This window comes from Cynocephalus volans, chromosome 4 (genome assembly GCF_027409185.1).
Source record: "Cynocephalus volans isolate mCynVol1 chromosome 4, mCynVol1.pri, whole genome shotgun sequence".
Taxonomy (NCBI): domain Eukaryota; kingdom Metazoa; phylum Chordata; class Mammalia; order Dermoptera; family Cynocephalidae; genus Cynocephalus; species Cynocephalus volans.
In genome coordinates this window covers 100,141,223-100,168,135 of record NC_084463.1, presented here as the reverse complement: position 1 = coordinate 100,168,135, position 26,913 = coordinate 100,141,223, and the positions used below count along the sequence as shown (strand labels likewise).

Here is a 26,913-nt window from a genome sequence, read left to right as displayed (position 1 = left end):
GGAACTGAGGCCTCCTATCAACACCACAACCAACCAGGCAAGTGGGTGAACCATCTTTGAAGATGATCCCAGCCCCAGTCAAGCCTTCAGATGACAGCAGCCCCAGCCAACACCCTAAATGCAAGTTCATAGGAGATCCCAACCTAGAAACACCTAGCTAAGCTTCTCCTAAATTCCTGACTCACAAAAAAATATGTAACATAATAAATGTTCATTGTTGTTTTAAGTCACTAAGTTTCGGTGATTTGTTCTGAAGCAATAGATAACACACGGCCTTTCAAACTTGGAGATCTCATATAAGAAAAACTCACTTCTATCTTTGGCGTTTGTACAGTGTAAGAAATTATTCTTGTCTTTCCCACAGCCTCTGGCCTAGCTCAGGTTACTCCAACTAAAAATAGCTAAATTATCAGACCTGGAGACTCCAACCCAGGAAGACAAGATCACATTTTATTCTTTGAAGAGGTCTTTCCCTTTTCACTTTATTGCAGAAAGCATCCAGGTATCTTGAGAATGAAAAAGCACCACATCACATCACCTTGGCCATCCAGAGATTGGATTCCCACAAAATCCAAGGAACTAGAGCCCAGGATTGCCCAACTAGATACAGTATTCAGGAAGTAACAACTAATTTAGAAATGACAATCTATGACAGCTGAATTTCTCTAAGTTGAGAAACTGGTGTCAATATCAGTATTAATGTTTTATATAGACTGTGTTGCTTTTTATAATGTTTTCATATCTAGTATCTCTGAGATAGGTGAGGAATAGATATAAATAAACCAGGATATATATGGAAACAATGGCTCAGAACTCACGATTTGCCCTTAGTCTCATAGTGAGTGAATAACAGGCCTCATCTAGAATCTGAGTTCCGTGATTCAAGTCTGATCTGGTGCTTTCCAAGGCAGGGCCATCCTGGCTTTGGTAACATGAACGCCCTTCAGCTGGGGATGTCCTCTGAGATTAACGTGCATTTGTAGGTCTCCTTAAAGGCCACAAGGAAAGGTAGCATTACTTCGTCCACAGCAACGGGCCTCCGGAGCTCCTTACTCAGGGAAGTAACGCCTGTCCCAGCCAGCCCGCAGGGCACAATGTGCTCAAACCACGTGAGGTCCGTAGAACAGTTCAGAGCTAGACCATGGGAGGTGATGTACTTTCCACAGCGGACTCCTGCAAGGCAAACCAAAGGGTCTTACGATATACATCCTCCCGGGCTAGCCAATTAGCTCACCTGGGAGAGCATGGTGCAATGTCAAGGGTTCAGCTTGCCATACCGGCCAGCCGCCAAACAAAGAAAAAAGAAAAAAAAAAAAAAAGGAAGGAATAGGTACCTCCCTTTCCCGGGCTTCCAGACACCTCTCAGTGCTGTGAGAGAAATGGATTTCAATTGTTTCTGGATCATCAAGGGCTTGTTCACAGACTAGGAGAAAGAGACAAATGGGAGGAGGGGTGTGTGGCTCCACAGCAGCTGCACTTACCACGTGGATTCCGAAAAATGACCTTTAACACAGAGATTCTGTTGCTTTTCCTTTTCTTTTTAAAGTTTGAAAATTAGTGCCCTTATTGTCTTGACATTGCCATTCATAGGAAGCAACCCGGTAATTCACTCCTCGTGTCGCTCCAACCGTAGAAACGTGTTGGGCTAGATGATCTATGAGGAACCTCCTGGCACTGAATCTAACATATCTGTAAAGAGGCTTAAAAACTCTTAAACGCAGCGGGACCTTCAAAGCCCACGCTAGATACACCTCCTCCTGTCCGGAGCTCTACCCTCACCTTCAATGGTCCAGACCCGGAAGGCCCCGCCCCGCCCGCGGCGCTCACCGATGGCGCATATCTTGCGCTCGTCCAGCCAGACGCCGGTGTAGGGTGGGGGCCGCGAGCGGGCGCCCTGCAGGCCCTGCAGCTCGCACAGGCGCACAGCGCACGCCTCCAGTGCCGCCACGTGCGTGCGCAGGCGCAGGCCGAGGCGCCGCAGGTCAAGCACCGGGTGGCAGAGTAGCTGGCCCGGGCCGTGGAAGGTGGCCAGGCCGCCGCGGCCTGTGGCGCGCACCTCAGCGCCCAAGGCCCGCAGCCGCACAGTTTCCTCGGGCGTGAGGCCGCCGCGCAGCCCGGCCGTGTACACCGGCCCTGCGGGCTCGCAGAGCAGGAGCGCGCCCGCCTCAGTCCCCGACAAAGCCTGGGGTCCTGGCTCGGCCTGCAGTCGCCGCAGCCAGCGGTCCTGCAGCGCCAACAGCTCGGCGTATGGCACGCGACCCAGCCGCACCAACCGTACAGCGGGTTGTTTCATCGCGCCAGCTGCGCGGTCTACGGGGCCCCGCCCCCTGCCTGGGCGGGCCTGGGGGCGGGGCGGAGAGTCGGGGGCACCCCCGAGCCGCCGCTCTCTGGCGATTGTTACAACGTGGTGGGAGGCAGTGTGATCCCCGAAGAACCCGCGCATGGTCGGCCTCCTCCATTAATTCATTACGACGAACAGTAGTGTTCACTGTCTGCTATGCTCTGCAGGCGCTCCCCTAGAGGCACTTGATACAGCGGTGCAGTGTATGTTCTGGTAAGCTTACATTCTTACAGCAGACGATAAACAAGTATTAAAGTGTTAAAGTTATTCCTCATACTCATAAGTGCTACGAAGAGAAAAACAAAACAGAGAAACGCGGTGTGTCCTGGGTAGAGTTCCCCGAGGACTCAGAGGGAGATAAGCGTGGACCCAGGAGGTTTATTGGTGGGGGCATGCGGTACTTCAAGACCAGCACTTGTGTGAGAGCTGGAAGCAGGATAGGCAGAGGGAGAAGTTAACTGCAAAACATTGTAAAGGCCTTAGCCAATCTCAAGGAATGCTCTGAGCCTGGGATGACCCTTCAGAGTTGTTCCAAATTAAAGCAAGGGGCCAGAAATTTATATATTTGCATTGACCAGTCATGGATGCAGACTACACCTGGGGAGGCACTGACTTTTGGCAAGGCTGCTCCCTTCGCTGGAGGGCAGCCCCCCAGGAGGGACTCAGTTGTGAGTCAGCAGCAACCAGCCCCCCCCCCCCACCAAGCTGGGGGAATGACTGGCTAGGTCCTGGGGGCGGGGAGAGGTTCTGTGTTGCAGTTGGAGTGTCTTTTGAAGAAATTTTAATTCATCCAATCAGCTTCTACTGAGTATCTACTATGTGTTAGGCCATTGCTAGGTGAAGAGGATACACAGGCTACCCCATCCCTGTATTCCTGAACAACATACAGAACCTAGATTTTATGTCCTCAATTTGTCCTCTGAATCAATCTTCCATCCTTCAGCCAGGGATCAGTTGAAAAGAAAGAAGAATGAAAGGAAGAGGCAGAAAAGTATAGAGAGTAATGAGATAAATTACTGTTTAGCCACCATCTAGTTTTGTCAAATTTTAATATTTTGCTAAGGTCTTTGTTAATCCTTTAAAAATAGAATGCCGTAGAAAAAAGTAAGGTGAAAAGTAGCATAGATAGAATACTAACAGTTTTGCAAAATTTGAAAAATATGTATGTGTAGATCCTGACTGATCAAATTTTTGCTTGTACATGCACTCCTGTGTAGAAGGCTACACAGGAAACTAATAACATTCCTAGTTTGTAGGTGTCTGAAAGACATTTCACAAACACAGACATAAAAATCCTAAGCAAATATTAGCAAATTTAATCCAGCAATGTATAAAAAAGGATTAATACATCACGGTGAAGTAGTATTTATCCTAGGAATGCAAAGTTGGTTTAACATTTTAAAAATAAGACAGTATAATTCACCATAAAGGAGAAAAAAACATATGATTATTTTTAATGATGCAGAAAAAGCCATTGGTAAAAATCAACACCGACTACAACTAGGAATAGAAGAGAAATTCTCTGGTCTGATGAATGGTTCAAATTATCAGTCAGGATTCTGACAAGAGAGAGAAACCACATGTCATATTTTAATTAAACTTTTTATTTTGAGAAAATTGTAGACTCACATGTAGTTGCAAGGAATGATACAAAGAGATGCTGTGTTCCCTTTTCCAGTTTTCCCCAATGGTAACACCTTGCAAAACTATAATACAATATTACAACTGGAATATTGACATTGATACAGTGAAGATACAGGTCATTGCCACACAGGGATCCCTCGTGTTGCTCTTTTATAGATACACTGCTTCCAACTCTTGGGAAACACTAATCTGTGTTACATAAATGGAATCATGCAGAATGTAACCTTTTGGAATTTGCTTTTTTTCACTCAGCATAATTTATCTGGAGACTCATCCAGGTTGTTGCATGTATCAATAGTTCCTTTCTTTTTATTGATGAGTAGTATTCCATGGTATGGATATACCACAATTTGTTTAGTCATTCGTCCCCTGAAGAATACCTGGGTTGTTTCCAGTTTTCAGATATTCTGAATAAAGCTGCTGCAAACATTTATGTACAGATTTTTGTGTGAACATAAGTTTTCATTTCTTTGGAATAAATGCCCAGGAATGCAAATGCTGGGTCATACACTAGTTGCATGTTTAGTTTTTTAAGAAACTGCAAAACTGCTTTCCAGAGCGGCTGTACCATTTTACATATCCACCAACAGTATATGAGTGATCCAGTTTCTCTGCATCCTTGTCAGCATTTGGTATTGTCAATGTTTTTATTTTAGCCATTCCAATAGGTGTAAAGTGGTATCACATTTGAGATTTTATTTTGTATTTCTATAATGGCTAATGATGTTGAACATCTTTTCATATGTTTATTTTCTATCTGTGTATCCTCTTCAGTGAAATGTCTTTTCATGTCTTTTGCCCATTTTCTAATTGATTTTTTTTAACTGTCCAGATTTAAGACTTCTTTATATGTTGTAAATACTAGTCCTTTGTCAGATATGTGGTTTGTAAATAGTTTCTCCCAGTCTATGGCTTCTATTTTCATTCCTTAACAGACTCTTTTGCAGAGCAAAAGTTTGTTATAGTCCAATTTATCCACTTTTCCTTTTATGGATCATGCTTTTGGTCTAAGAGCTCTTTGCCTAGTCCTAGATCCTGAAGACTTTCTTCTGTTTTTTTTTTTCTTTTTTCTAAAAGATTTTTAGTTTTACGTTTGAAATTTAAATTCATGATACATTTTGAGTCAATTTTTAAATTAGGTGTGAAACTTTGGTCTTGGTTCTCTTTATCCTATTTCTCCTCCTTTTTCTCTTTCCCCTCTGCTCTTTCTCCTTTTTTGTCTATAGATGTCTTGTGGAATATACTATAAAGCATATGTACTTCACAGGGCCTGGTTTTCCAAAGCTTTGCAGTTTCAAATATTGACCTTGTGGAGGACTAGAAATTTTCCTCAGGCTATAAGTCTCTGGTGTAAGATAAAGATTTGTGGCACAGCAGGTTGCTGGCTCAAAGACAGACTAGTTACTGATTGTTATGTAAAGATACTGAGAAATCGCTATGAGAAGGAATGTTTGCTAAGATCAAGCTTGAGTTGATAAGATCACTTAATTGTCTACTGGAGTGTCATCTGGCTTGTTTCACTGAAAGTTACCAGCCTATACTGTTAAACTATAACCCCACCTTTGTTCTCTTCCTGTAACTTCCTGGCCCGGAAAATAAATGCAGGAAGAGAACCCCAATTTGGCATTAATTTTCCCAAGGAAGGGATCCCTCTTGCTGGAGGGTCCCAGGAAAGTTAACCACTTTGGGGCTTCTCACTGCTCAGTAGAGATGGGCTTTGAGTAATCCTTTGCATCTCTGTCACCCAGGGGAAGTGGGGTGACAAATCCTTGGGGGGTGAAGCAATACAAAGCAACAATGTCCCATTGCTCCAGCACCATTTGTTCACATTTCCTCCACTGAATTGCATTTACACCTTTGTCAAAAACCAGTTGGGCATATTTGTGTGTTTCTATTTCAGGGTTCTGTATTCTGTTCCATTGGTTTATCCCTCTACCTTACAATCTTGATTGCTGTAACTACATAATAAGTTTAGAAATCAGGTAGACTGATTCCTCTCATTTTATTCTTTCTTTTTCCAAAATTGTTTTAGCTATTCTATTTCCTTTGCTTTTCCATATCAATTTTAGAAAAATCTTTATATCTAAAAAAAAAAAATCTTGTAGGGATTTTTATAGAAATTGCATTAAACCTGTATATCAATTTGGGGAGGATTGACATATTTGCTATATTGAATCTTCCAGTCCATGAACATGGTTTGTCTCACCATTTATCTAGGTCTTTTTAAACTTCTTTCAGCAGTGTTTAAAAGTTTTCAGCACACAAATCCTATGCATGTTTTGTTAAATTTACACCTAAGTATTTATCTCTTTTTTGAGTGTTTATAAATGATACTATATTTTTAATTTCTGTGTCCATGTGGTCATTGCAAGAATATAAAAGTACAATTGATTTTTGTATGTTTATTGTGCAACCCTGCTGAACTCACTTATTAGTCCTGGGAGTTTTGGTAGATCCTTTAGGGTTTTCTACATAGACAATCGTGTCTACATAGACATGACAGAATAGGGACGGTTATTTTTTCTTTCTGATGTGTATGCCTTTAATGCCACCTTCTTTTTCTTTTTTTGCTTTATTGTACTAACTAGAACTTCCATTACTTTGTTGAATAACAGTGGTAAAAGCAGACATCCTTACCTTGTTTCCAATATTAGAGAGAAAGTGTTTAGTCTTTCATCATTAAGTATAATGTCAGCTGTAGGTTTTTTGCAGATGTTCTTTATCAAGTTCAGGAAGTTCCCCTCTATTCCTGTTTTTCTGAGAATTTTTTTTTTATCATGAAGGTTGTTGAATCTTGTCAAAAGCTTTTTCTGCATTGATTGATGTGATCATGTGTATTGTGTTCTTTAGCCTGTTAATGTGATAGATTATATTAACTTATTTTTCAATGTTGACTAGCCTTACACAGCTGGAATAATCTCACTTGGTCATGGTGTATAATTCTTTTGATACATTATTGTATTTGGTTTGCTAATGTTTTCTTGAGGATTTTTGCATCTAAGTTCATGAGAGATATTGGTCTATAGTTTTCTTTTCTTGTACTTTTTGTCTAGTTTTGATATAAGGGTAGTACTAACTTCATAAAATGAATTTGGAAGTGTCTGTCTTCTATTTTCTGGAAGAAATTGTGTAGATTATGTTTATTCTTCTTTAAACATTTGATAGAATTCTCCTGTGAAATCACTTGGGCTTGGAGATTTCTTTCTTGGGAGTTTTAAAATTATAAGTTCAACTTTCTTAATAGTTATAAGGATATTCAAAGTATTTGTTTCATTTTGGGTGCGTTGTGGTAGTTTGTGTTTTTCATGGAATTTGTTCATTTCGTCTGTGTTGTCAAATTCACGTGTGTAGTGAAATTTTCTTTGAGATTTCCTCTTTGACCCATGGATTATTTTAAAGTGTGTTGTATTTCTGTTATTTTCCTGTTATTGATTTCTAGTTGATTTCATTGTGGACAGAGAATTTATTCTGTATGATTCCAATTCTTTTATTTTTTTTCCTTTATTTTTTTGTTTTTCTAATTCCTTTAAAAAAATTTTTTAAAAATGGTCCAGCCTGTGACCTATCTTTGTATATGTTCTGTGAGCACTTTAAAAGAATACATATTCTGCTGTTGCTATGTTCTGTAAATGTTAGTTAGTGTCTTAGTTTGTTTTTTGTTGCTTAAAACAGAATAACTGAAACTGGGTAATTTACAAAGAAACAAAATTCATTTCTTACAGATCTGCAGGCTGTGAAATCCGAGGTCAAGGGGGTGCATTTGGTGATGGCCTTCTCATTGGTGGGGACTCTCTGCAGATTCCCAAGATGGTGCATGGCATCACATGGCAAGGGGACTGAGTGTGCTAGCTCAGTTCTTTCTTCCTCTACTTATAAAGCCAACAGTTCCACTCCCGTGATAAGGCATTAATCCATCAATCCATGAACGGATTAATCCATTCATGAGGGCACAACCCTTATAATCCAATCACCTCTTAAAGGCCCACTTTTCAGTACTGCTACATTGGGGATTAAGTTCCAATATGAATTTTAGAGGGGGAAAACATTCAAACCATTAGCAATTAGAATCACCAACTAGGAAGCTCTACTGAGCTTTGGTGTCCAGAGTTTTCATTGGGGTTTTACTACATAGGTATGACTGATTGAATCATCAGCCACATGATTGAACTCAATTTTCAATCTTCCTTGTCTCCCTGTACATTGGGCTGGCTCAAGCTTTCAACCTTCTTATCACCAGGCTGGCCTTTCTGGTGACAAACCCCCATCCAGAGTCGTGTCATCTTTTAGCATAAACTCAGGTGAGATCCAAGGAGATCATGAATAACAAAGACACTCCTATTGCTCAGGAAATTCCAAAGGTTTTAAGTCTTCCTCGTGTCAATTAGGGACAAAAGCCAGTCAAATTCTTTGTTAAACAATAGGCCAGCACTATTATTGTCCCCTTTTTACAGCTAAGTAGAGACTTACATTGGTTGCTCAAAGTTGCACAGCTAATAACTAACAGAACTAGGACTCAAACCTAGATATGTCTATACACAATGTATTTTTTTTTAGTGGCTGGCTGGTACAGGAATAGAACCCTGGACCTTGATGTTATCAGCACCACACTCTAACCAACTGAGCTAACTGGCCAGCCCTGAACACAATCTTGGTACTCTTTTCCACTAAATATATATTGTCTGAAAGTAACTGCTCACTACTTAATGAATAAATTAATAGGAAAGGATCAAAGGTGAAATTTCTAGTTTGGGATGACTGAGAATGGTCAAGGCCTTTCTAAGAACTTCATTGGTCCTAGGTACATTTGTATTTGTCAGTCCTAGCCCATATTAAAAATCTATTTCAAGGAGCTGAGGGCAGTCTCCTCTGCCCAGAAGCAGGCAAAAGAGCACAACTGGGATCCTAGGCAGGAGCTGAAGGCAGCCTCTTCCACCTGGAAGCAGGCAAGAGAGCACATCCGGGGTCCTAGGCAGGAACTGAGGGTAGCACCTCACATCTGGAAGCAGGCAAGAGAGCACACTGAAAACACCACTTCCACGCAGGTGGCCCACCACAGCCACTGCTGCACAAAAGTAGCTTGACACCACAGGAGTAGCCACAGCCACCATGCAGGTAGCCTGCCAGACACTCAACTGCACTGACACAAGGTGAGTCACCAATGCAGGCCAGAAAAAGAAGAGGATGTCTCTCTCCTCAAAGGCTACTCCAGAGTAGTAAAAGAAGCAACTGCTCCACCACATGACCAGACACCAATGTAGAGATACTAGAAATACGAAAACCCAAGAAAACATGACACCACCAAAAGAATACAGTAATTCTCAAATACCAGACCCTATAGAGCAGGAAACCTTTGATATGACTGAAAAGGAATTCTGAGAAACAATCTCAAGCAATCTCACTGAGATAGGAGAAGACTCAGTTAGACAACATAATGAAACTAGAAAAAAAAAATTCAGGATATGGAGGAGGAAATTTACAGAGAGATTAATACCTTAAAAAAGAATGTAGCGGGGGCCGGCCCGTGGCTCACTCGGGAGAGTGCGGTGCTGATAACACCAAGGCCCCGGGTTCGGATCCCATATACTATGGCCGGTTCGCTCACTGGCTGAGCGTGGTGCTGACAACACCAAGTTAAGGGTTAAGATCCCCTTACCGGTTTAAAAAAAAAAAAAAAAAAAAAAAAAAAAGAATGTAGCAGAACTGATGGAACTGAAAGATTCACTCAATGAAATAAAAAATACAACGAATAGCTTAAGCAGCAGACTGGAACAAACAAAACAAAGAATTTCTGATCTTGAAGATAGTCTTTTTGAAATAACCCAGGCAGACAAAAGGAAGAAAAGAATTTTTAAAAATGAAGAAAATTTAAGAGAGCTAGCAGACAACCTTAGGCTCACAAACGTTCAAATCATGAGTGTTCCGGAAGCAGAGGAGAAAGAAAAAGGCATGGAAAACCTATTCAACAAAATAATAATGGAAAACTTCCCAGGTATAGGAAGAGACATGAACCTTCAGATCCAGGAGACTCAAAGATCCCCAAACAGATTCAGCCCAAAAAATCCTCTCCAAGACACATTATAGTCAAAGTGGCAAAGTTCAAAGACAAAGACAGTATCTTTTTTTTTTTAAAGATGACCGGTAAGGGGATCCAACCGGCCATCCCTATATAGGATCCGAACCCGTGGCCTTGGTGTTATCAGCACTGCACTCTCCCGAGTGAGCCATGGGCTGGCCCCAAAGACAGAATCTTAAAAGAAGCAAGAGAAAAGTGTCAAGTCACTTATAAGGGAGCCCCTATTAGACTAACAGCAGACTTCTCAACAGAAACTTTACAGGCCAGAAGAAAATGGGATGATATATTCAAAATACTAAAAGAAAAAAAACTGCCAGCTGAGAATATTATATCCAGCAAAGCCATTCTTCAGAAATGAGGGGAAAATAGCATATTTTCCAGACAAACAAAAACTGTGGGAGTTCACCGCCACATGACAAGCCCCACAAGAAATCCTCAAGGAAGTCCAACATCTGGATCTGAAAAATGATAATCACCACTACAAATACACAAGAAAGAACAAAACCCACTGGGAGAACAAAAATGCAAATAAGAGAAAGAAATTCAATCTTACCACCACAAAAAACCATAATGACAATCTAATAATTGCCCTGCTTTATTTCTGATTTTAGTAATTTCGATCTCTCTTTTTTTCTTGGTAGGTCTAGATAAAGGTTTGCAAATTTTGTTGATCTTTTTAAAGAATCAACTCTCGGTTTTGTGATGTTCTCTATTGTTTTTTAATTCCTTATTTCATATAATTCTGTTGCAGTCATTGTTATTTCCTACTTATATTTGCTTTTGGTTTAGTTTGCTCTTCTTTTTCTGTTTTCTTCAGGAGAAGTTTATATTACAGATTTGAGATATTTCTTATTTTTAATGTAGGGGTTTACAAGTATAAGATTTCCTTTAAGCACTGCATGAGCCCTGCATCCTATCAATTTTGATGTTGAGCTTTAATTTTTATCTCAAAGTACTCTCTAATTTCCCTGTGATTTTTCTTTTTACCCATTGTTTATTTAGAAGAGTGTTGTTTAATTTCTACACATCTGTGAATTTTCTGAATTTCTTTCTGTTACTTGGTCAGAGAACATATTTTCTATGACCTTTGTCTTTTTAAACATATTAAGACTTGTTTTGTGGCCAAAAATTTAAAAATAAAATAAAAATAAAATTACAGAAAAAAGTGTCTATTTTCCACATAAAATATTATTTCTTTGCTGAAAAACAAATTGAAAGCATTTGTAAAATTTTACTTAACTACGTGCACTCGGGTTATGATAGGTTTTTATTTATTGGCAACCACAGTCCATAAGTTTTCGAAATGTTTGCAAAGGGAGAAACTCAAACTTATAAATTATTTTCAAATGTTATCAAACATTGGTGAATGCCAATGTATTAGTTCAGTACAGCCTAAGCTGCTATAACAAAGAGACCTCTAAATACAGTGGGAGTACAGATCCTGGTCATCCAGGGCTTGCAGGTCACCTCTATCCTCCTCAACCCAAGGCTTCCACCTCAGCATCCAACTCCAGCTCTTGCCTTACAATCTGCATCATAGCCAGGGACAGCGCAGCCACATTGCACAATGGCAGGGAGCACCATTCACATAGACTAAAATGCAAATGTGCCCTCTGGAGTTGTTCTGTGCAATAGCCCTGGCCACTGTGTCAGGAGAAGGATGAAGAGCCTGTACCCACTGCTCAACCAGAAATGGCAGGTATTGTTCTTACTTTCCATGTCCAGACCTTAGTCATATGGCCACATCTAGATTCAAGAGAGGTTGAGAAGTCATTTTTTGCTAAGTGACCTTACACCAAGTTAAAACCCAGGAGTTCTATTAACAAAGGAAGAGGGGATGTGTAGCAGTCACTGTCACAATTTAATTTAACTAACGAAATTGATATAAATTTACATTGGTAGACATTTATTTAAATATTTATTGATTTTGATTTTATAGTTGTGTTTTGAATTCTGTTTAAAAAAATGGAGGAGGGGCTGTTGTTAAACATTTTTCTAGGCTCTTAAAAATCTTGTCATCTGCTGGAGCTGTGCCTAATAGATAAAGATCTCTGTGGATGATGAGGCCACTAACTGAGAGAGGGAACCCAGGGTGCTGTGATCTCTCTCTGCCTGGCCCCCTTCTAGACAAGAAGGCAGCTCCCACAAGGGCGTGTGGCTAGGCAGTATGCAATTTGTGGGGTTAAGGGAGTGTAGACACTCAAATATAAATATTAACTAAACCATATGTAGTTGGGGAATAGTCCATGGGGGTGGGAGGTGTGGGAGACAGGGAGAGAGGGGAGGAAGTAGAATAACAATCAGAATGAGGCTCAGGGCCAAGGAATTGGGAAGGGAGACAAAATAACATGGATAAACATATACAATGGTAGGTTTCAGAGCAGATTACAAAAGTCATTGTGAGTCAGCAATGGCAGTGCTGTTGTTTAAAAATAAACAGCGTTTAATAGTCCTGGGCTCTGAGGGAAGAAGAAAGGTTGGATTACGCAAGGCCCTGTCCCAGGGCACCTACTGTATAAAAATAAATATGTCTGAGGTGGGGAAAGTAACTCAAGTGACTTGATTCCTGTGGAAGAGGAACTCAGTGCTGCAGCCTGAGAATGATCCTGACATGAAGTAGAAGGGGCCCTAGTCAGGGAGGCTGGGGATCTAGGTTCACTTTCTGTCTCTATCACTATTTATTTAAGAATGTGAGTTCCTTTGGGGTAGGTAATACAAAGTTTTATCCCTGGATCCCCACCTAGCCTACTGAGGACACCCAGTAAGTTCTTTGTAAATATTTGCAGAATGAGTAAATGATTTGTTAAATAACTTGCTGTGTGTCCTTGAATTGAGACCTTTTACCAGGGGTCTTTACCATAAAAGGAAATAGTGGATCAAGGTGGCCTCCAGGTCCATAGTGACCCCAAATTTTCAGAATGACTGATGTTTGGCTACCATCTCCCTAAAAATTATGCAACACATAGCATGCTGAATCAAATCTAAACTCAACTCACAAGTCTCAGCTCAGAGACTGCCTCCTCCACAATGCCTCTTCTACCCTTTCCCTCAACAAATTGTCTGTACCTCTGCTGACACTATTCTGCCTTCGTTATTCTGAGTTGGGTTTGCCACTTCCCCCAACCCCCCACCCTGCCACCAGAATATAGCTAACATTTAGGTAGTACTTAAATGTACCGGGCACTCTACAAGCCTTAAAATCATCAATGCACTTAATATTTTAATTACCCATAAAGTAGGTACTATTATTATCCTCATTTCACAGATGAAGAAACTGAGTCACGGAGTAACTTGCTTACTATTAGGCTGCTAGTAAGTGACAGGTCAGGGACGGGGTCTGGTGGCTCTCTGTGCCTAGCAGAAGCCATGGCATGGAGCAGTTTTCCAGTGAGTATTGAAAGGACAAGTAAGACAGAGTCTTGACTGTATTTACTGCAGCCCCACCCTCACTCCATTGCCTCTGCATGTTGAGCTTTGGCTCATTTGGACAAACTAAACTTGGTCATCTAGAAAAAATAGACTCTTTTAAAGTAAAGACCATTCCTTCCACATCACTTCATGCTCTCTCATAGCCTGAGAAAGAGCACACAAATGAAAAGAATGGAGGAGACTGGTCAGGTAGAATTGAATCTCAGTGTAGACTTTTGTGAGGTGGATGACTTTGGGGAAGTTACTTAACCTCCCTGAGCCTCAGATTTCTCAGGTATGAGAATGGGGATAACAGTACCTCTTAAGGTAGATGTGAGGACTGAGAGAAATAATGTGTATAAAAGTGTTCAATGATTACCTGCCCCTGTCCCACCCTCCCAAATGGGTTCAGTATGGTCCCAGGTACACAGTGGATGATCCATGTGTCTGAGTTTTCTTCTCCCTTTGTTCTGGATTTCTCTCCAACTGGGTTCCAGGGCCATGGCCAAGAGGCAGGATGAGGGAGAGCAGGACGGGTGTCAGGAGTGGAAGTGATTAAACGTTGAATGAGGGTCTGGTACTTGTGGGGTCAAAGCCAGGATGGCCCCACTGGGAAGGGCAGGCATGGGGAGACGGGCTGCCTCCCTGCCTGGAAGGAAGAAGGATGTCCGGCGGTAGGGGTGACACTAGTGTTTTTGGCCACAGGAAAGAAGTGAGACATCTAAATTAAGGAGGAAAGGTGGGCGAGAGTTGCAGGATGTCCATATTGGCCTATGTTGCAAAAATAAATGCTTCTGGAAATAAATACATATGTAAATAAATAAGTATAGATTTTTTTTTTAAAACCCCCAACTCCACCTTCTTGCTCCGCTTTACCAAGGAAAAGGGCAGCACAGTAAGCTGGGAAGGGAAACAAAGAGGCTTTAGATCCCAGCTGCTATTGGAAAATTACAAATGAGGTCTGACGCTATCTTTGTTTCTTTTTCATTGAAAAATACCTTGCCTGACATGGGCACCCTGCCACCATTGGGAGAACCGTGAGAATCCAGTTTGTTCCCAAAACACTGCCATGGGTAGGTGAGGTCACAAGGGAACATTGCTTTCCCCCAAGGCAGCCCTGACAAAAAATAAATAAATGAATAAATGATAAATGATGTCCTGGAAGAAACACTGAAGTGGGTATCAGGGCACAGTGTTTCTCATCTGGCATGTTCATGTCCTAGCTGGGTGCGCTGGGGCAAGTCACTTTCCCTCTCTTCAGCTATTTCCTCTACAAAAAGAGAGGCACCATCTGAGGGTGCTTCTATCTCTAATATGAGATGAGTTTAGGATATACTCTTTTCAAACCCTTGCAGGGGATACCAATGGGAATTGGAGAGAGGGAAGAAAATGCTGAGCTAGATGGTGGAGCTGAATATCCTAGAGCTATAAGAGAATCTGAGCAAACACCCAGCTCACTCGTTCCTTCCTTCATTAATTCACTCATTCAATATTTCTACCTGAGCCTGGCCCTGTTCAGGGAAGTGAGGACCAGAAATGGATTGGGCTCAGCCCCTACCTTCACAGAGCTCATAGTCTAGGGTACAGAAGGGATGACTTGGGGGCAAGGCAGGGAGGTAAATGGGTGATTATGCTACCAAGACCTATGAGTTGGGGACTGAGCACAGACGGTACCGTAGGGGTGCAGAGTGGGAGAGACCCGCTTAGCTTGAGAAGGACAGAAAAAGCTTCCAGACGAGGAATTTACTAAAAGAATAAGTAGAAGTTCGCCAGGCAGATAAAGTGGGGACCACAGAACAGAATATGTACAAGTGCTTCTGTATGACTCAGTCATTCCAATCCCTAGGCACCAAGGTCCTGCCTTACAACTCTTGAGGAAAAGACACCCCAGGGTTTTGGAAATGATTGGGTCAGAGTTTGTCAAACCTGAGTCTGTAGACCCCTCAGGATTAATAGATATGTTTTTAGGATTCTGAAACTTGTCTATGAAAACTTTGAAATGTAATATTTCATTTTAGTGGTAATCCAAACAAATTAAAATAAACATATTCTGAAGTGTCTGGAAGATGACCACAGGCCATGGCACTTTAGTACTGACTTTGTGTTTGTGATCACTTTGGTGCCAGATAGTGCTGCATTAATTGTTATAGCCTAACCAAAGAAAATAGGGAAGTGGATTTAATGTTAAACGATGCTTGTTTTGGCAAGTGAAGGTCAGGCGGGGTCTTGGTGCACTGTCAAAAATGAAGATTTTCCAGGAGTTTAACCACAGAAGTATGGTGGTGCTGCCTGCAGTACACAGTGCCCTGGGTGTGCCAGGCTTAAAAGAACTTCTGCCAGGAGTCTGTACCAATACTCATGTTTCAAATCACAATTTAATTTCAGCAAAACAGTGTCTGCTGGCAGATAAAATTGAAATGTTTATTTGAATTTTATAGGGTTAGTAGTTTTGTTTATTTTACATTTGTCTTGGTTTAGAGTTGAAGTACAGCTATAAGTACAAGGAATTTATATTGAATTTTGTGCTTATAAACATATCAGTAGTATTAAAATAAAAATAATTTAAGTCAGCTTTGGGGTGTGTCTGTAAGAATTTTAAACAGGGGCCCATCCATTACTTGACTTTTAGAAACATTCTGTTAATTGCTTGGTGAGCAGTCCTCATTGTTCAGGATTTCTTCCTTGAGGTTACTGGGAGTCTTTCCTGCTGCCACCTTAGGTCAAAATGACTTCCAAAAAGATGAATCATAACTTATTATCATGTTGTTCAAAACAAATGTGCACAGAGCCTCTAGGAGGTAACCGCATCTTCCAGGGTTAGGCCCAGCTGACGTGGACCACTTTCCACTGCCTCCCAACAGGTACCCTCCTTTGCAGCCGCAGCCATGTATTGATATCTTAGTAGTGTTTACTCAACAACTTGGGTAAAGTCCTTAATCTCTCCAAGCTTCAATTTCCTAATCTGTAAAACAGACATGCTAATAATATTTCCCTCTCAAGGTGGTTATGAGGATTTATTGGGCAAGTACCTGGAATAGTAGTTCTAATAGCCACCAATAATACTAGACACATTTCCTACTTTATCTCACTTAATCTTCCTAACAAGTCTGCATGGAGATAGGTTAGTTTTACAGCTTAAAAAATAGGCTTAGAGAGGTGAAGGGAATTTGCTCAATTGCTGAACTGGGATACAAACCTAACTCTCACACATGCAAATCACCTTTGCTGTGACCATTGCACACTTATTACTCATGTCCTGCCAGCTCCACCTGTGAAAATCCTGCCTGCCTTTTAAGACCCTAACCAGAATTAAGCTCCTCCTGTGGGCTCATTCATACCGTTTGTTTGGTACCACAGATTGTAGGAATTTAATCTAGCTTTATATCATACAGGGTCAGTTTACCCAGGACACACCTGCTGGCAGTGGGATGAAGGCAGATTATCCGGGATTTGGGAACAATCAAATGTTCCCTGGCTCTGAGTCACCACCCAGTGAAGTCACCCACATCCAGATACCCTTCCCAGAAAACTTGCACCACTCCTTTTCCTTGGCCAAGTCCCCAGGGGCTCACTTAGATATTTGTTGTATTGAATGGAATTGAATGGAGCCAGGGGACTTCGGCTGTAGCTCCTGCTCTGTGACTACAGTGTCTGATTTAGACAAGTCATTTTAGCTCTCTGGGCCTTACACTCTCTATAAAATAAGGTAAGAGTGAGTGTGGAATGGGTGCTTGGTGAAGTCCTACCAATCTTTGACACCAGCGTGAAACCCATGGCCAGATAAAGCTTCTTGGAGCAGGCTACTTCCTGAAATTACATTTATTGTAGTATATGTTCATGAATTGTAGCAAGAAAGGGGAAAAATAGATATTGAAAACAAAATTTACCATAGTCATGTTTGCCTTCCAGAGAATACCATATTATATTCATCAACAGGGACAAGATTTTGTTTGTCTGAAAAATACCATGATAAGCTTTTTTTTTTTTTAAAGATGACCAGTAAGGGGATCTTAACCCTTGACTTGGTGTTGTAAGCACCACACTCACCCAGTGAGCTAACTGGCCATCCCTATATGGGATCCGAACCCATGGCCTTGGTGTTATCAGTACCATACTCTCCCGAGTGAGCCATTGGCTGGCCCCGTGATAAGCTTTTTCGGATGTGAAAGGTGAGTCTTTCTCCCTCAACTTTCTTTTGTTATAATTAAATTTTTTTATGATTCCATTTTATCCCTTTTGTTAGCTTATTAGCTATAACTCTTTGTTTTGTTATTTTAGTGATTGCTTTAGGGTTTAGAGTATACATCTTTAACTTTCACAGTCTATCTTTAAGTGATATTATGCCATTTCACATATAGTATAAGAATCATAAAATAGTATGATTTTTCCATTTCTCCTTTTTCATTTCTGGTTTTTGATATTTGGGTCTTCTCTCTTATTTTCTTGGTTAGTCTAGCTAATAGTTTGTCAATTTTGTTTATCTTCTCAAAAAAACCCAACTTTTTGTTTCATAGATCTTTTGTATCATCTCTTTGTACTCTTTCACTTAGTAATGCTCTAATCTTTATTATTTCTGTCTACTAATTTTGGGGTTGGATTACTCTTGCTTTTCTAGTTCCTTGAGGTGTAACATTAGGTTGTTTATTTAGGATCTTTCAACTTTTTTGGTGTAATCATTTTTGGTGATAATTTTCCCTTTTAGTACTGCTTTTGCAGTATGCCATAGGTTTTGATATGTTGTGCTTGTATTTTCATTTGTTTCAAGGAATTTTTTTATTTCCTGCTTTATTTCTTTTTTAACTCATTGGTTGTTCAGGAGCATGTTGTTTGATTTCCATGTATTTGTATAATTTCCAAAGTTTTGCTTGTTATTGATTTCTAGTTTTGCTCCATTGTGGTCTGAAAAAATACCTGATATGATTTTAATCTTTTAAAATTTGTTGGGGTGTGAATCGTGGCCTAACATGTGGTCTATCCCAGAGATCCATGTGCTGATGAGTTGAATGTATGTTGTGAAGTTGTTGGATGAAATGTTCTGTAAATGTCTGTTAAGTCCATTTGGTCCAAAGTGCAGTTTAAATCTAATAATTCTCTGCTAATTTTTTGTGTAGATGATCTATTCAATGCTGAGAGAGGGATGTTGAAGTCCCAAAGTATTATTTTATTGGGGTCTATCTTTCCCTTTAGATTGAGTAACATTTGCTTTATATATGTTGGTACTCTGATGTTGGGTGCATATATATTTATGATTGTTATATCTTCTTGCTACATTGATCCCTTTATTATTATGTAATGTCCTTATTTGTCTCTTTTTATAGTCTTTGTTTTAAAGTCTATTTTGTTTATTATAAGTATAGCAAATCCTGTTCATTTTTGGTTTCCATTTGTGTGGAAAATCTTCTTCCATCCTTTCACTGTTAGTCTATGTGTGTCTTTACTAGTGAAGTGAGTTTCATGCAGGCAGTGTATAGCTGGGTCCAGTTTTCTAATCCATTCAGCCAGTCTACATCTTTTAGGTGGGGAATCTAATCCATTTACATTTAAGGTTATTATTGAAAGGTATGTCTTACTCTTATCCTTTTTTAATGGTTGTTTTATATATATATTTTTTCCTTTGCTTCCATTTTATTGTTTGTCTTTGCTGTTTGGTTTTTGTTTTTGTTTTTGTTTTTTTGGTAGTGATAAGATACCATTTTTCTTTCTCTTTCTCATTCGCATATCTGCTCAACTACTTCGTTTTATTCCTTCTGGTTTATTCATGATGGTAGTCGTCTCTCTTTTGATTCCAGATATAGTACTCCCTTGAGGATTTCTTGTAGGGCTGGTCTTGTGGTGGTGAATTCCTGCATTTTTGTTTGTCTGGGAAAGACATTATGTCTCCTTCATTTTTGAAGGATAGCTTTGCTGGGTATACTATTCTTGGCTGGCAGTTTTTTTTTCCATTAGCACATTGAATATATCATCCCATGTTCTCCTGGCCTGCAAGGTTTCTGTTGAGAAATCTGCTGTTAATCTAATGGGGATTCCATTATAGGTGACTTGACTCTTCTCTCACTGCTTTCAGAATTCTTTCTTTGTCTTTGACTTTTGGCAATTTGACTATAATGTGTCTTAGGGAGCATTTTATTGTGTGTTGAATGTGTTTGGGGATCTTTGAGCCTCTTGGATTTGGGAGACCATATCTCTCCCAATACTTGGGAAGTTCTCAACTGTTACTTCATTAAGTATGCTTTTAATGCCTTTTCCTTTCTCTTGCCCTCCCAGTACACCCATAATACAAATGTGCAAGGGCCAGCCTGTGGCTCACTTGGGAGAGTGTGGTGCTGATAACACCAAGGCCACAGGTTCAGATCCCTATATAGGGATGGCTGGTTAGCTCACTTGGGAGAGTGTGGTGCTGACAACACCAGGTCTAGGGTTAAGATCCCTTTACTCGTCATCTTTAAAAAAAAAAAATACAAATGTGAATATGCTTAAGGATGTTTGATAGATCTTGTAGGTTTTCTTCATTTTTAAAAAATTCTTTTCTCTTGGTCCAACTAGGTTAATTCAAAAAGCCTGTCTTCATGTTCAGAAATTCTTTCTTCTGCTTGTTCTAGCCTCTTGGTTAAGCCCTCAGTTGTATATTTTTATTTTGTTGAATGAATTCTTCATTTCCAGGATTTCTGCTTGGTTCTCTTTTATGATATCTATCTCTTCATTGAGTTTCTCATTCAGGCCCTGGATGAGAAACAAAAACGTTGTTTTTCTGACAACATTGTGATTTCTGTTTTGGAGGGTTTTTTTGTTTTATTGTTTTGCATCATGTTGAGTTTCCTTAAGATTACCTTTTGAAATTCTTCTTCAGGCATTTCATCAGTTTCCTGGGGTCTGGTACTGGAAAATTTTTGTCTTCTTTGGGGGGTGTCATGTTTCCCTGTTTTACATGCTTTTTGTATCTCTGCATTGATGTCTGGGCATCTGGTGGTATCATCACCTCTCTAATTTTTGGAGTTGTCTTTGAAGGGAGAAACTTTTACATATAGAAATGTTCTATATTGACAGTCAGTTTGGGTGTTTTATGTTTGGTTTCGGGTGAGTGCAGTAGTGCAGTCATGTGACTCTGACTGTCTTTGATTTTGGAGTTGTCTGTAGGTGCCTTCATGGCCTAGGTTGTGGGGTCCTTGTCAGTGTCTTGTTGGGGTGTTTGACACTGGGTAGGGTTGTTGTGGCTGTGATCAGGGCCACAAGTACCTTGAGGGTGTGCCGGTGCACTCAGTGCTCCCTAAGCTAAGGTGAGTGACCTTGTACAGAGTCATTGGAGTCACTGTTGGAGTCAATTTCTTTTTTTCTTTTGAGTATAAAAAATAAATTTTATTATTTTTATTAGCTTTTCCCCTATCTTTGACTACATGGATGTTTTTGTAAGCTTGAGTTCCTAAGAAAATTTCATAGCTATACCAGTTCATACAATGTGATGGAGTAAGGTTAAGGTCGCACTTCCATAGGGAAATAAATTTCTATCTTTGGAAATTCTGAACAACTAGACCTCCAGGTAATCTCATTAGGATCCTTCTGACATGGGAGAATATAGTCATTGTCCATTAAAACACAATCCATTTTGGGTACTGGTACTCTTCAGGTTTTCTAAGTTCTCTACATGACCACCAAAGACTAAGCCACCATATTTTCTGGCGGCCCAGCCTGCAGCCACTGCCATCTTCCTAACTAGAAGCCTCCCAAGTTACACCAAAACTGGGATTAACAAAACCAAAGATAAAGCATTTTTGATGTTTCCTCCTGGAAATTAGAGGGTTCTTTGGGTAGGAAAGGTAAGGAGGTTTTGTATAAAGCTTGTCTTCACACTCAGTATTGGTGGAAGGGCTGCTAAATGTACCCAACACACACCTGCACTGAATAAGTTTATTTACACCACAGAGGGAAGTTAGAGTAAACTAACAAGTCATTCTGGACCAAACCCTTCAAAACAGAGGCAAATTTCGTGAACCAAGGCCACTGTCTGTGGTAATAACCTCAGTCACCTAGGTCCTAGGAGTTGCAGTTTAGTCCACAGCACCAGATAGCCGCATAACTAATCAGGCTCTCTTCTAAGAAGTTAGTGAAGGGAAGGAGAGAAATTGAACAGCTAGTGGTGGGTGTGGTAGAGAGAGAGGATATTGAGTACCTTTTTTTTTTTTAATGTTAAAGAATGGAAAGCTTTACTTATAAGCTGAGATGGAAAGAACATCCCAGATGGGATTAAGTCTCGATTATACTTGCCAACATGGCACTATTAACCATCCAAATAAAGCAGAAAGAGAAAAAACGAAAGGGGGTGGGGGAAGAGTATCAGTGCCCAGAAAAAGAGTATTTTGTTTCTACTTTATTTTTAAAAAAAGACCCATAATCATCACTAAAACACTAAGGCATAGAAGATACATTTCACTGTAAGTGATATATTACAAAGAAGAGACCAGGTTATTCACTGCAGGTTTTCACACCGCTGGTGCATTTGCAGATCTTTGGGTTTTTGTTTTGTGTGTTGTGGAGAAGAAAAGAGTAACTGATGCAGAGAGTAAGATATTGTAAAAGGGGATCATGAAGTTATTCACTAACCCTGTTTAAAAGAAAATTAGTAGGGGCCAAGCCCGTGGCGCACTCAGGAGAGTGTGGTGTTGGGAGCACGGCGACGCTCCCACCTTGGATCCTATATGGGAATGGCCGGTTGCGCTCACTGGCTGAGTGCCGGTCATGAAAAAGACAATAAAATAAAATAAAATAAATAAAGAAAGAAAAGAAAATTAGTAAAATGTTTAGAGCTGGAAACAGCATTGGCTGGACATCTTTACTAATGCAGCTTAATAGCAGTAGCCCAGATGTCATTGCTGGGGAGCAGGTGAAGGACCCATCCTTGAGGAACAGAGTTGCCTTTGGGATGATTGGATGGCACCAGGTACTGATCCCAATCATGCCTTATTTTGATGAGTGTTGGCAGCAAGTGCTCAGCTTGGAGGCAAAACTGCTGGAAAGGCTGCAAGAAGTGAGAAAGTGGAAACTTGTCTGGATCCCCAAATAATTTGGACTCAATTTCATGTTTCTGAAGTAACATTTTCTTTTTCTTTTCTCTGTTTCTTTTCCTCTCTTTCTCTTGTTCTCCTTCCAACATAACTCTGAGGGTTCTCTCTTCAGTTTCATAGAGTTCAGAGTGTTTTAAAATAAAGTTTTCTCAGTTGCCAAAGATGATGCTTAAAAGTCTCATCTGTTGATGCTAGAGGACAAGATACCTTTCCTCACTGCCGCCTCTTTCCTCAGTTTCCTCACCTTCTTCAAAGCCTGAAGAATGTCCATCATTCTTTTGGTGCCTGCTTGTTTTTTTCCTCACTTCAGATAATAAACCATCAGCAGCAGTTTGAGTTCTTGCTCCCACTTCTTCTCCTCCACCTCCTGCATGCACTTGACCCTCCAGCAGTGAATCTCCTGCTTGCATTCCACTACCCAAGTGGCCTCTGCCTTTTGCTCAGCCTTGGGTTCCTGGGCCCTCTTACAAAGCCACAGTCAGCAGCACCAGACTCTCTCCAGCCTCTGTTGCACCTCACCCACATAGGCAGCCTGAGTCAGTGGCTATAGCTGCTCATCCAGGTTGGTGCACAGTGGCACAGCCTGAGCATGCAGCAGGGCCCAGGCCATGCCATTGGCTTTGGTCTCACACAGGGCCTCTGGGGCTTTGATTTCTGGGGTAGGTATTGTGGCAATGGACTGTTCCTCTGCTAGTGTTGGTGGAGTTGCAAGGGTACTGAGAGGGTTGCACACCCCTGGGAGAAGTGCTAGGGCACTTCACTGAGTACCTAGGCAAGGTGGGCAGGCTCTCTGGAGCTTTCCCACTACAGTATGTGGATCTAGGCAAGTTTACTAGAGATGCAGGCCTGTATGCACCTGGGACGTGCCAGTTCATTCCCTGCACTCTCTTCACTGGGTGGGCTTGCTGAATTGGGCGGGTCTCTGAATTCCTGTGGGAAGGTGGGTGGGCATGGATCAGAGACACATGGAGCTGCATCCACCCAGGAGTGGCTGGCCCACTCCCCAAACCCTCTACACCCGGGTGGGCAGGATCGCTGTGTCGGATGATTCTCTGAGTTCCCAGGGAGGAGGGTTGGTGGTGGAGTGGGTGTGGATCCAGGCAAGTTTACCACAGTGGCCAGCACACTCCCCAAACCATCTCCACTGGGATAGGATGCTCCAATGGGCTTAATGAATTGGAAGGGTCTCTGAGTTCCCAAGGGGAGTTGGGCATGGATCTAGGCAAGTTCACCAGAGACTATCAGGGGCCTGCTCATTCCCTGCACCCTCTCCACCAAAGTGGGAGGCTCTGACAGGCTTGTCAGAACTGGGCGGGTCTCTGTGTCCTGGCTCCTATCCCCAAATAGCGACATCCAGCAGCAGCCTGGGACCGAGGGGGGTGGGAGGATTCAGTGTGCACTTCCCCTATGGAAAAATGCAGAGGCTCCCCACATTGGGCTCACTGCCCATGAGAGTTGCATGGTTACCTCACAGCTTGAATTGTGGGCATCTGCAGGGGGAGCACCGACCACAGACGCTCCCCCCCACACACCTTGTCCCGGCAGTGCAGGGTCTCTCCAGTCTCTGCACCAGTCTTGGCTAGGTGTTTCCCTTATCTTTTTATGTTGCTGTCTCAAATTTCCAGATCTTGGGGGAGTCTTCCTCACTATTTTGCCACATTCCGTCATTTTCTCCTATACACCCTATTCCACAGGTGACTACTTGTTGCTTTGGACTTTCTTTGCATTAGAGGCAAGGACTGGCTGCCTCTAGCCATCCATCTGCCCACAGAGCCAGTGAGGGGCTGCCTTATGCCATCTTATCTTCTCCTATGTGCATCTGCTGTGTGCAAGGAGCTACATTAGTGCTATTTCTTATAATGAGGTCCCATTAGGTGCTAGGCTCCTGCACAGCTGGTGGGCTGACCTCCAACAGGCATGAACACTTTTCACCAGCAGTCACTGAGTTTGGAATTCCACACCTGGAGAAATTTTTTAGCTGGCAGAGCAGCCATAAAGAGCTCTTTCAGCACTTTGAATATACCATCCCACTGCCTTCTGACCTGTATTATTTCTTATACAGAGTCAACTGTTAGTCTTTTCAGCATTCTCTTGTGTGTGACAAATAATTTGCTCTTGCTGCTTTCAAAAGTCTGTCTTTTAGCACTTTTGCTATGATATATCTGTGTGCATCTCTTTGTATTTATCTTACTTGGAGTTCACTGAGCTACTTGAAGGTAAAGATTCTATTTTTTTCATTGACCTTGGGAAGTTTTTAGGTATTATTTCTGCAAATATTTTTTCTGCTCCTTGCTCTCTCTTCTCCTTCTGGAACTGCCATTACAGATATGTTGGTGCATTTAATGATGTCATACATTTCTCTGACTCTTTGTTCATTTTTTCTTATTCTTTTCCTCTGTTCTTCAGACTGCATAATCTCTATTGATCTATCTTCAAGTTTGCCGATTCTTTCTTCTGCCAGTTCAGACCTACTGTCAAGCTACTCTAGTGAATTTTTCATTTCAGTTACTAGACTTTTCAACTCCAGAATTTCCATTTGGTTATTTTTTTTATAGTTTCTCTACCTTTATTGACATTTTCCATTTGATGAAACATTGTCATTATGTCTTCCTTTAATTCTTTAAGCATGCTTCTTTGAGTCATTTGGGCACTAAATGCATGAACATACGGGTTGCTTTGAAATCTTTGTCTGCTAAATCTGACATCTGGGCCCTCTCATGGGCAGTTTTTGTTGTCTGCTTTTTTTCCTGTGTGTGGATCACACTTTTCTGTTTCTTTGCATGTCTCAATTTTTTGTCAAAAACTGGACACTTTAGGTAACACACTGTAGGCACTTTGGATATCGATTCCCTTCTCCCCTCTTTGGGACTTATTTTTATTGTTGTTCGCTTGTTTATTTGTTTAGTAATTTGCCTGGACTATTTCAAAGAAGTCTATTTCCCCTACAATGTGAAGACTCTGATGCCACTCTTCAGTGGACACACCTTGGGCATGTTCACAGTCATCCTTGAGTAACAGTTGTTTTAACAGGACTCTGTCTCTTTTCCTGACCTGTCTGTTAAGCTGTCTGCCTCATTTGTTATCACACCCAGCTGTCAGGTTCCACTAATTGCTGGCTGATTGCTCTCTTCTTTTCAATATGTCCTAAGGCATAAATTTTACTACACCCTGATTTAATTAAATACAGATATGTTTGCAGAAGTAAATTTTGAAGCCAGGCCTTGAGGTTTATTCTGACCCCAGGAGGGCTCTTTTTACTGTCTCTTTCCCTGGTTCTCTCTGGTAAAATAGCAGACCTATGGTTTAGCCTTTTGCTGTCAAGAACTACCAGCCTCCTCTTAATTGTCCCCCCCCCCCCCGTGCTTAAATCTCTGTTGTTTTCAAGAGCACCCTGGTCTTGAACTTCCCACACTTTTATTCAAGTAAAATCAGTTCATTTGGGAAGCACTTCAGAGATTTCTGTTTTAATAGGCTGATTTTCCTCCTAGGCAAAATCTCTGAGCTTTAGGTTATGGGTGGAGGTGATAGCCTCTGGTCTTCTAGGCTTTCTTCTTTCTGAATGGAACCTCCTCTCTCTGAGTAAGGTGGAGTGAGGGACCAGGACCTCAGTATTCTCAGCCTTAGCCTGCTGTATCTGGGGTACATGAGTACCCCATGAGTGGGGACTGGGTGAAAGAAGAGAGCCCCCAACCTCTTGGTTGCACTTGCCAGGAATTTACCTTCTGCAATTCAGAGCTGGAGAGGATTAAAAATGCTAATTATTTGGGGGAAATTCTTCAGTCTCTCTGAGCTTCAGTTTCCTTATCTGTACTATTTGTGTTTGATGGTTATTATGAGGATTAAGTGAGATGATGTATATAAAATGACTATCATATCATCTGTGATAGACCTACATATGTTCTCCAGATCTCCCTTCAAGAAGGACTTGTTGCCCCAAATACTGGGAGTGCTGCCAGCAGAAAACTTCTAGCTGTCAGCTTCTTCAGGATTTGCCTTGGCTATATAGAGAGCTGCCTCACCCAAGGCCCTGCCCTTCCTGGGGCAGCCCATGTTAGGCAACTAAGCAAGGCATGGGTATAAAGGCTTGGCCATTTTGTCCCACCATGGGACAACTCTGATGGGTTACGAATGTTCCAGAGGTCCCCATGGGTAGGCTGAAGCTTTGTCAGACCTGAATAGCATTTGAGCTTTTCCCTTTGCTGTGTTTTTCTTCCTTCTATTCCCTTCCACAGGTATGGATCCCACAAAAGTATTCTGCAGACCATACTCCATATCAGCATCTGCATCTGGGAACCCAACCTGTAGAAACTGGTGCTAGTAATAAAAATTTTTTTTAAAAAACAGGTTGTGAGACGAGATTCTAAAGCTGGACTTCTCACCACCTAGTTAGC

General features: G+C 41.3%; 2 protein-coding genes and 1 pseudogene across 4 annotated transcripts in view; 1 reads left to right on the top strand and 2 right to left on the bottom strand.

Moving 5' to 3' along the window:
• Positions 1 to 428: 428 nt before the first annotated feature.
• LIPT2 (lipoyl(octanoyl) transferase 2) lies at positions 429 to 2,293 on the bottom strand. Of its 3 annotated transcripts, XM_063094411.1 has the most exons (3): positions 1,828 to 2,293; positions 1,335 to 1,423; positions 1,040 to 1,173 (listed from the first exon to the last, which is right to left on the bottom strand). In XM_063094411.1, exons 1-3 carry the CDS (start codon positions 2,291 to 2,293, stop codon positions 1,135 to 1,137), a joined length of 594 nt encoding a protein of 197 aa, XP_062950481.1. In that variant the 3' UTR covers positions 1,040 to 1,134. The 3 variants fall into 3 exon arrangements, 2 of the variants coding, with proteins under 2 accessions (XP_062950480.1, XP_062950481.1); XM_063094410.1 differs by lacking the exon at positions 1,335 to 1,423 and having other exon boundaries at positions 429 to 1,173; XR_010023412.1 differs by lacking the exons at positions 1,335 to 1,423; positions 1,828 to 2,293 and adding an exon at positions 1,482 to 1,817 and having other exon boundaries at positions 1,083 to 1,173.
• Positions 2,294 to 2,357: 64 nt separating this feature from the next.
• Positions 2,358 to 26,913, top strand: part of POLD3 (DNA polymerase delta 3, accessory subunit) — a 108,462-nt gene continuing 83,906 nt past the window's right edge. The window contains exon 1 of the mRNA XM_063093609.1: positions 2,358 to 2,554. The gene's annotated coding sequence lies outside the window, so the exon portion shown is untranslated. The remainder of the gene's footprint in view (positions 2,555 to 26,913) is intronic.
• On the bottom strand, positions 22,294 to 26,572 carry LOC134376277 (programmed cell death protein 7-like; annotated as a pseudogene).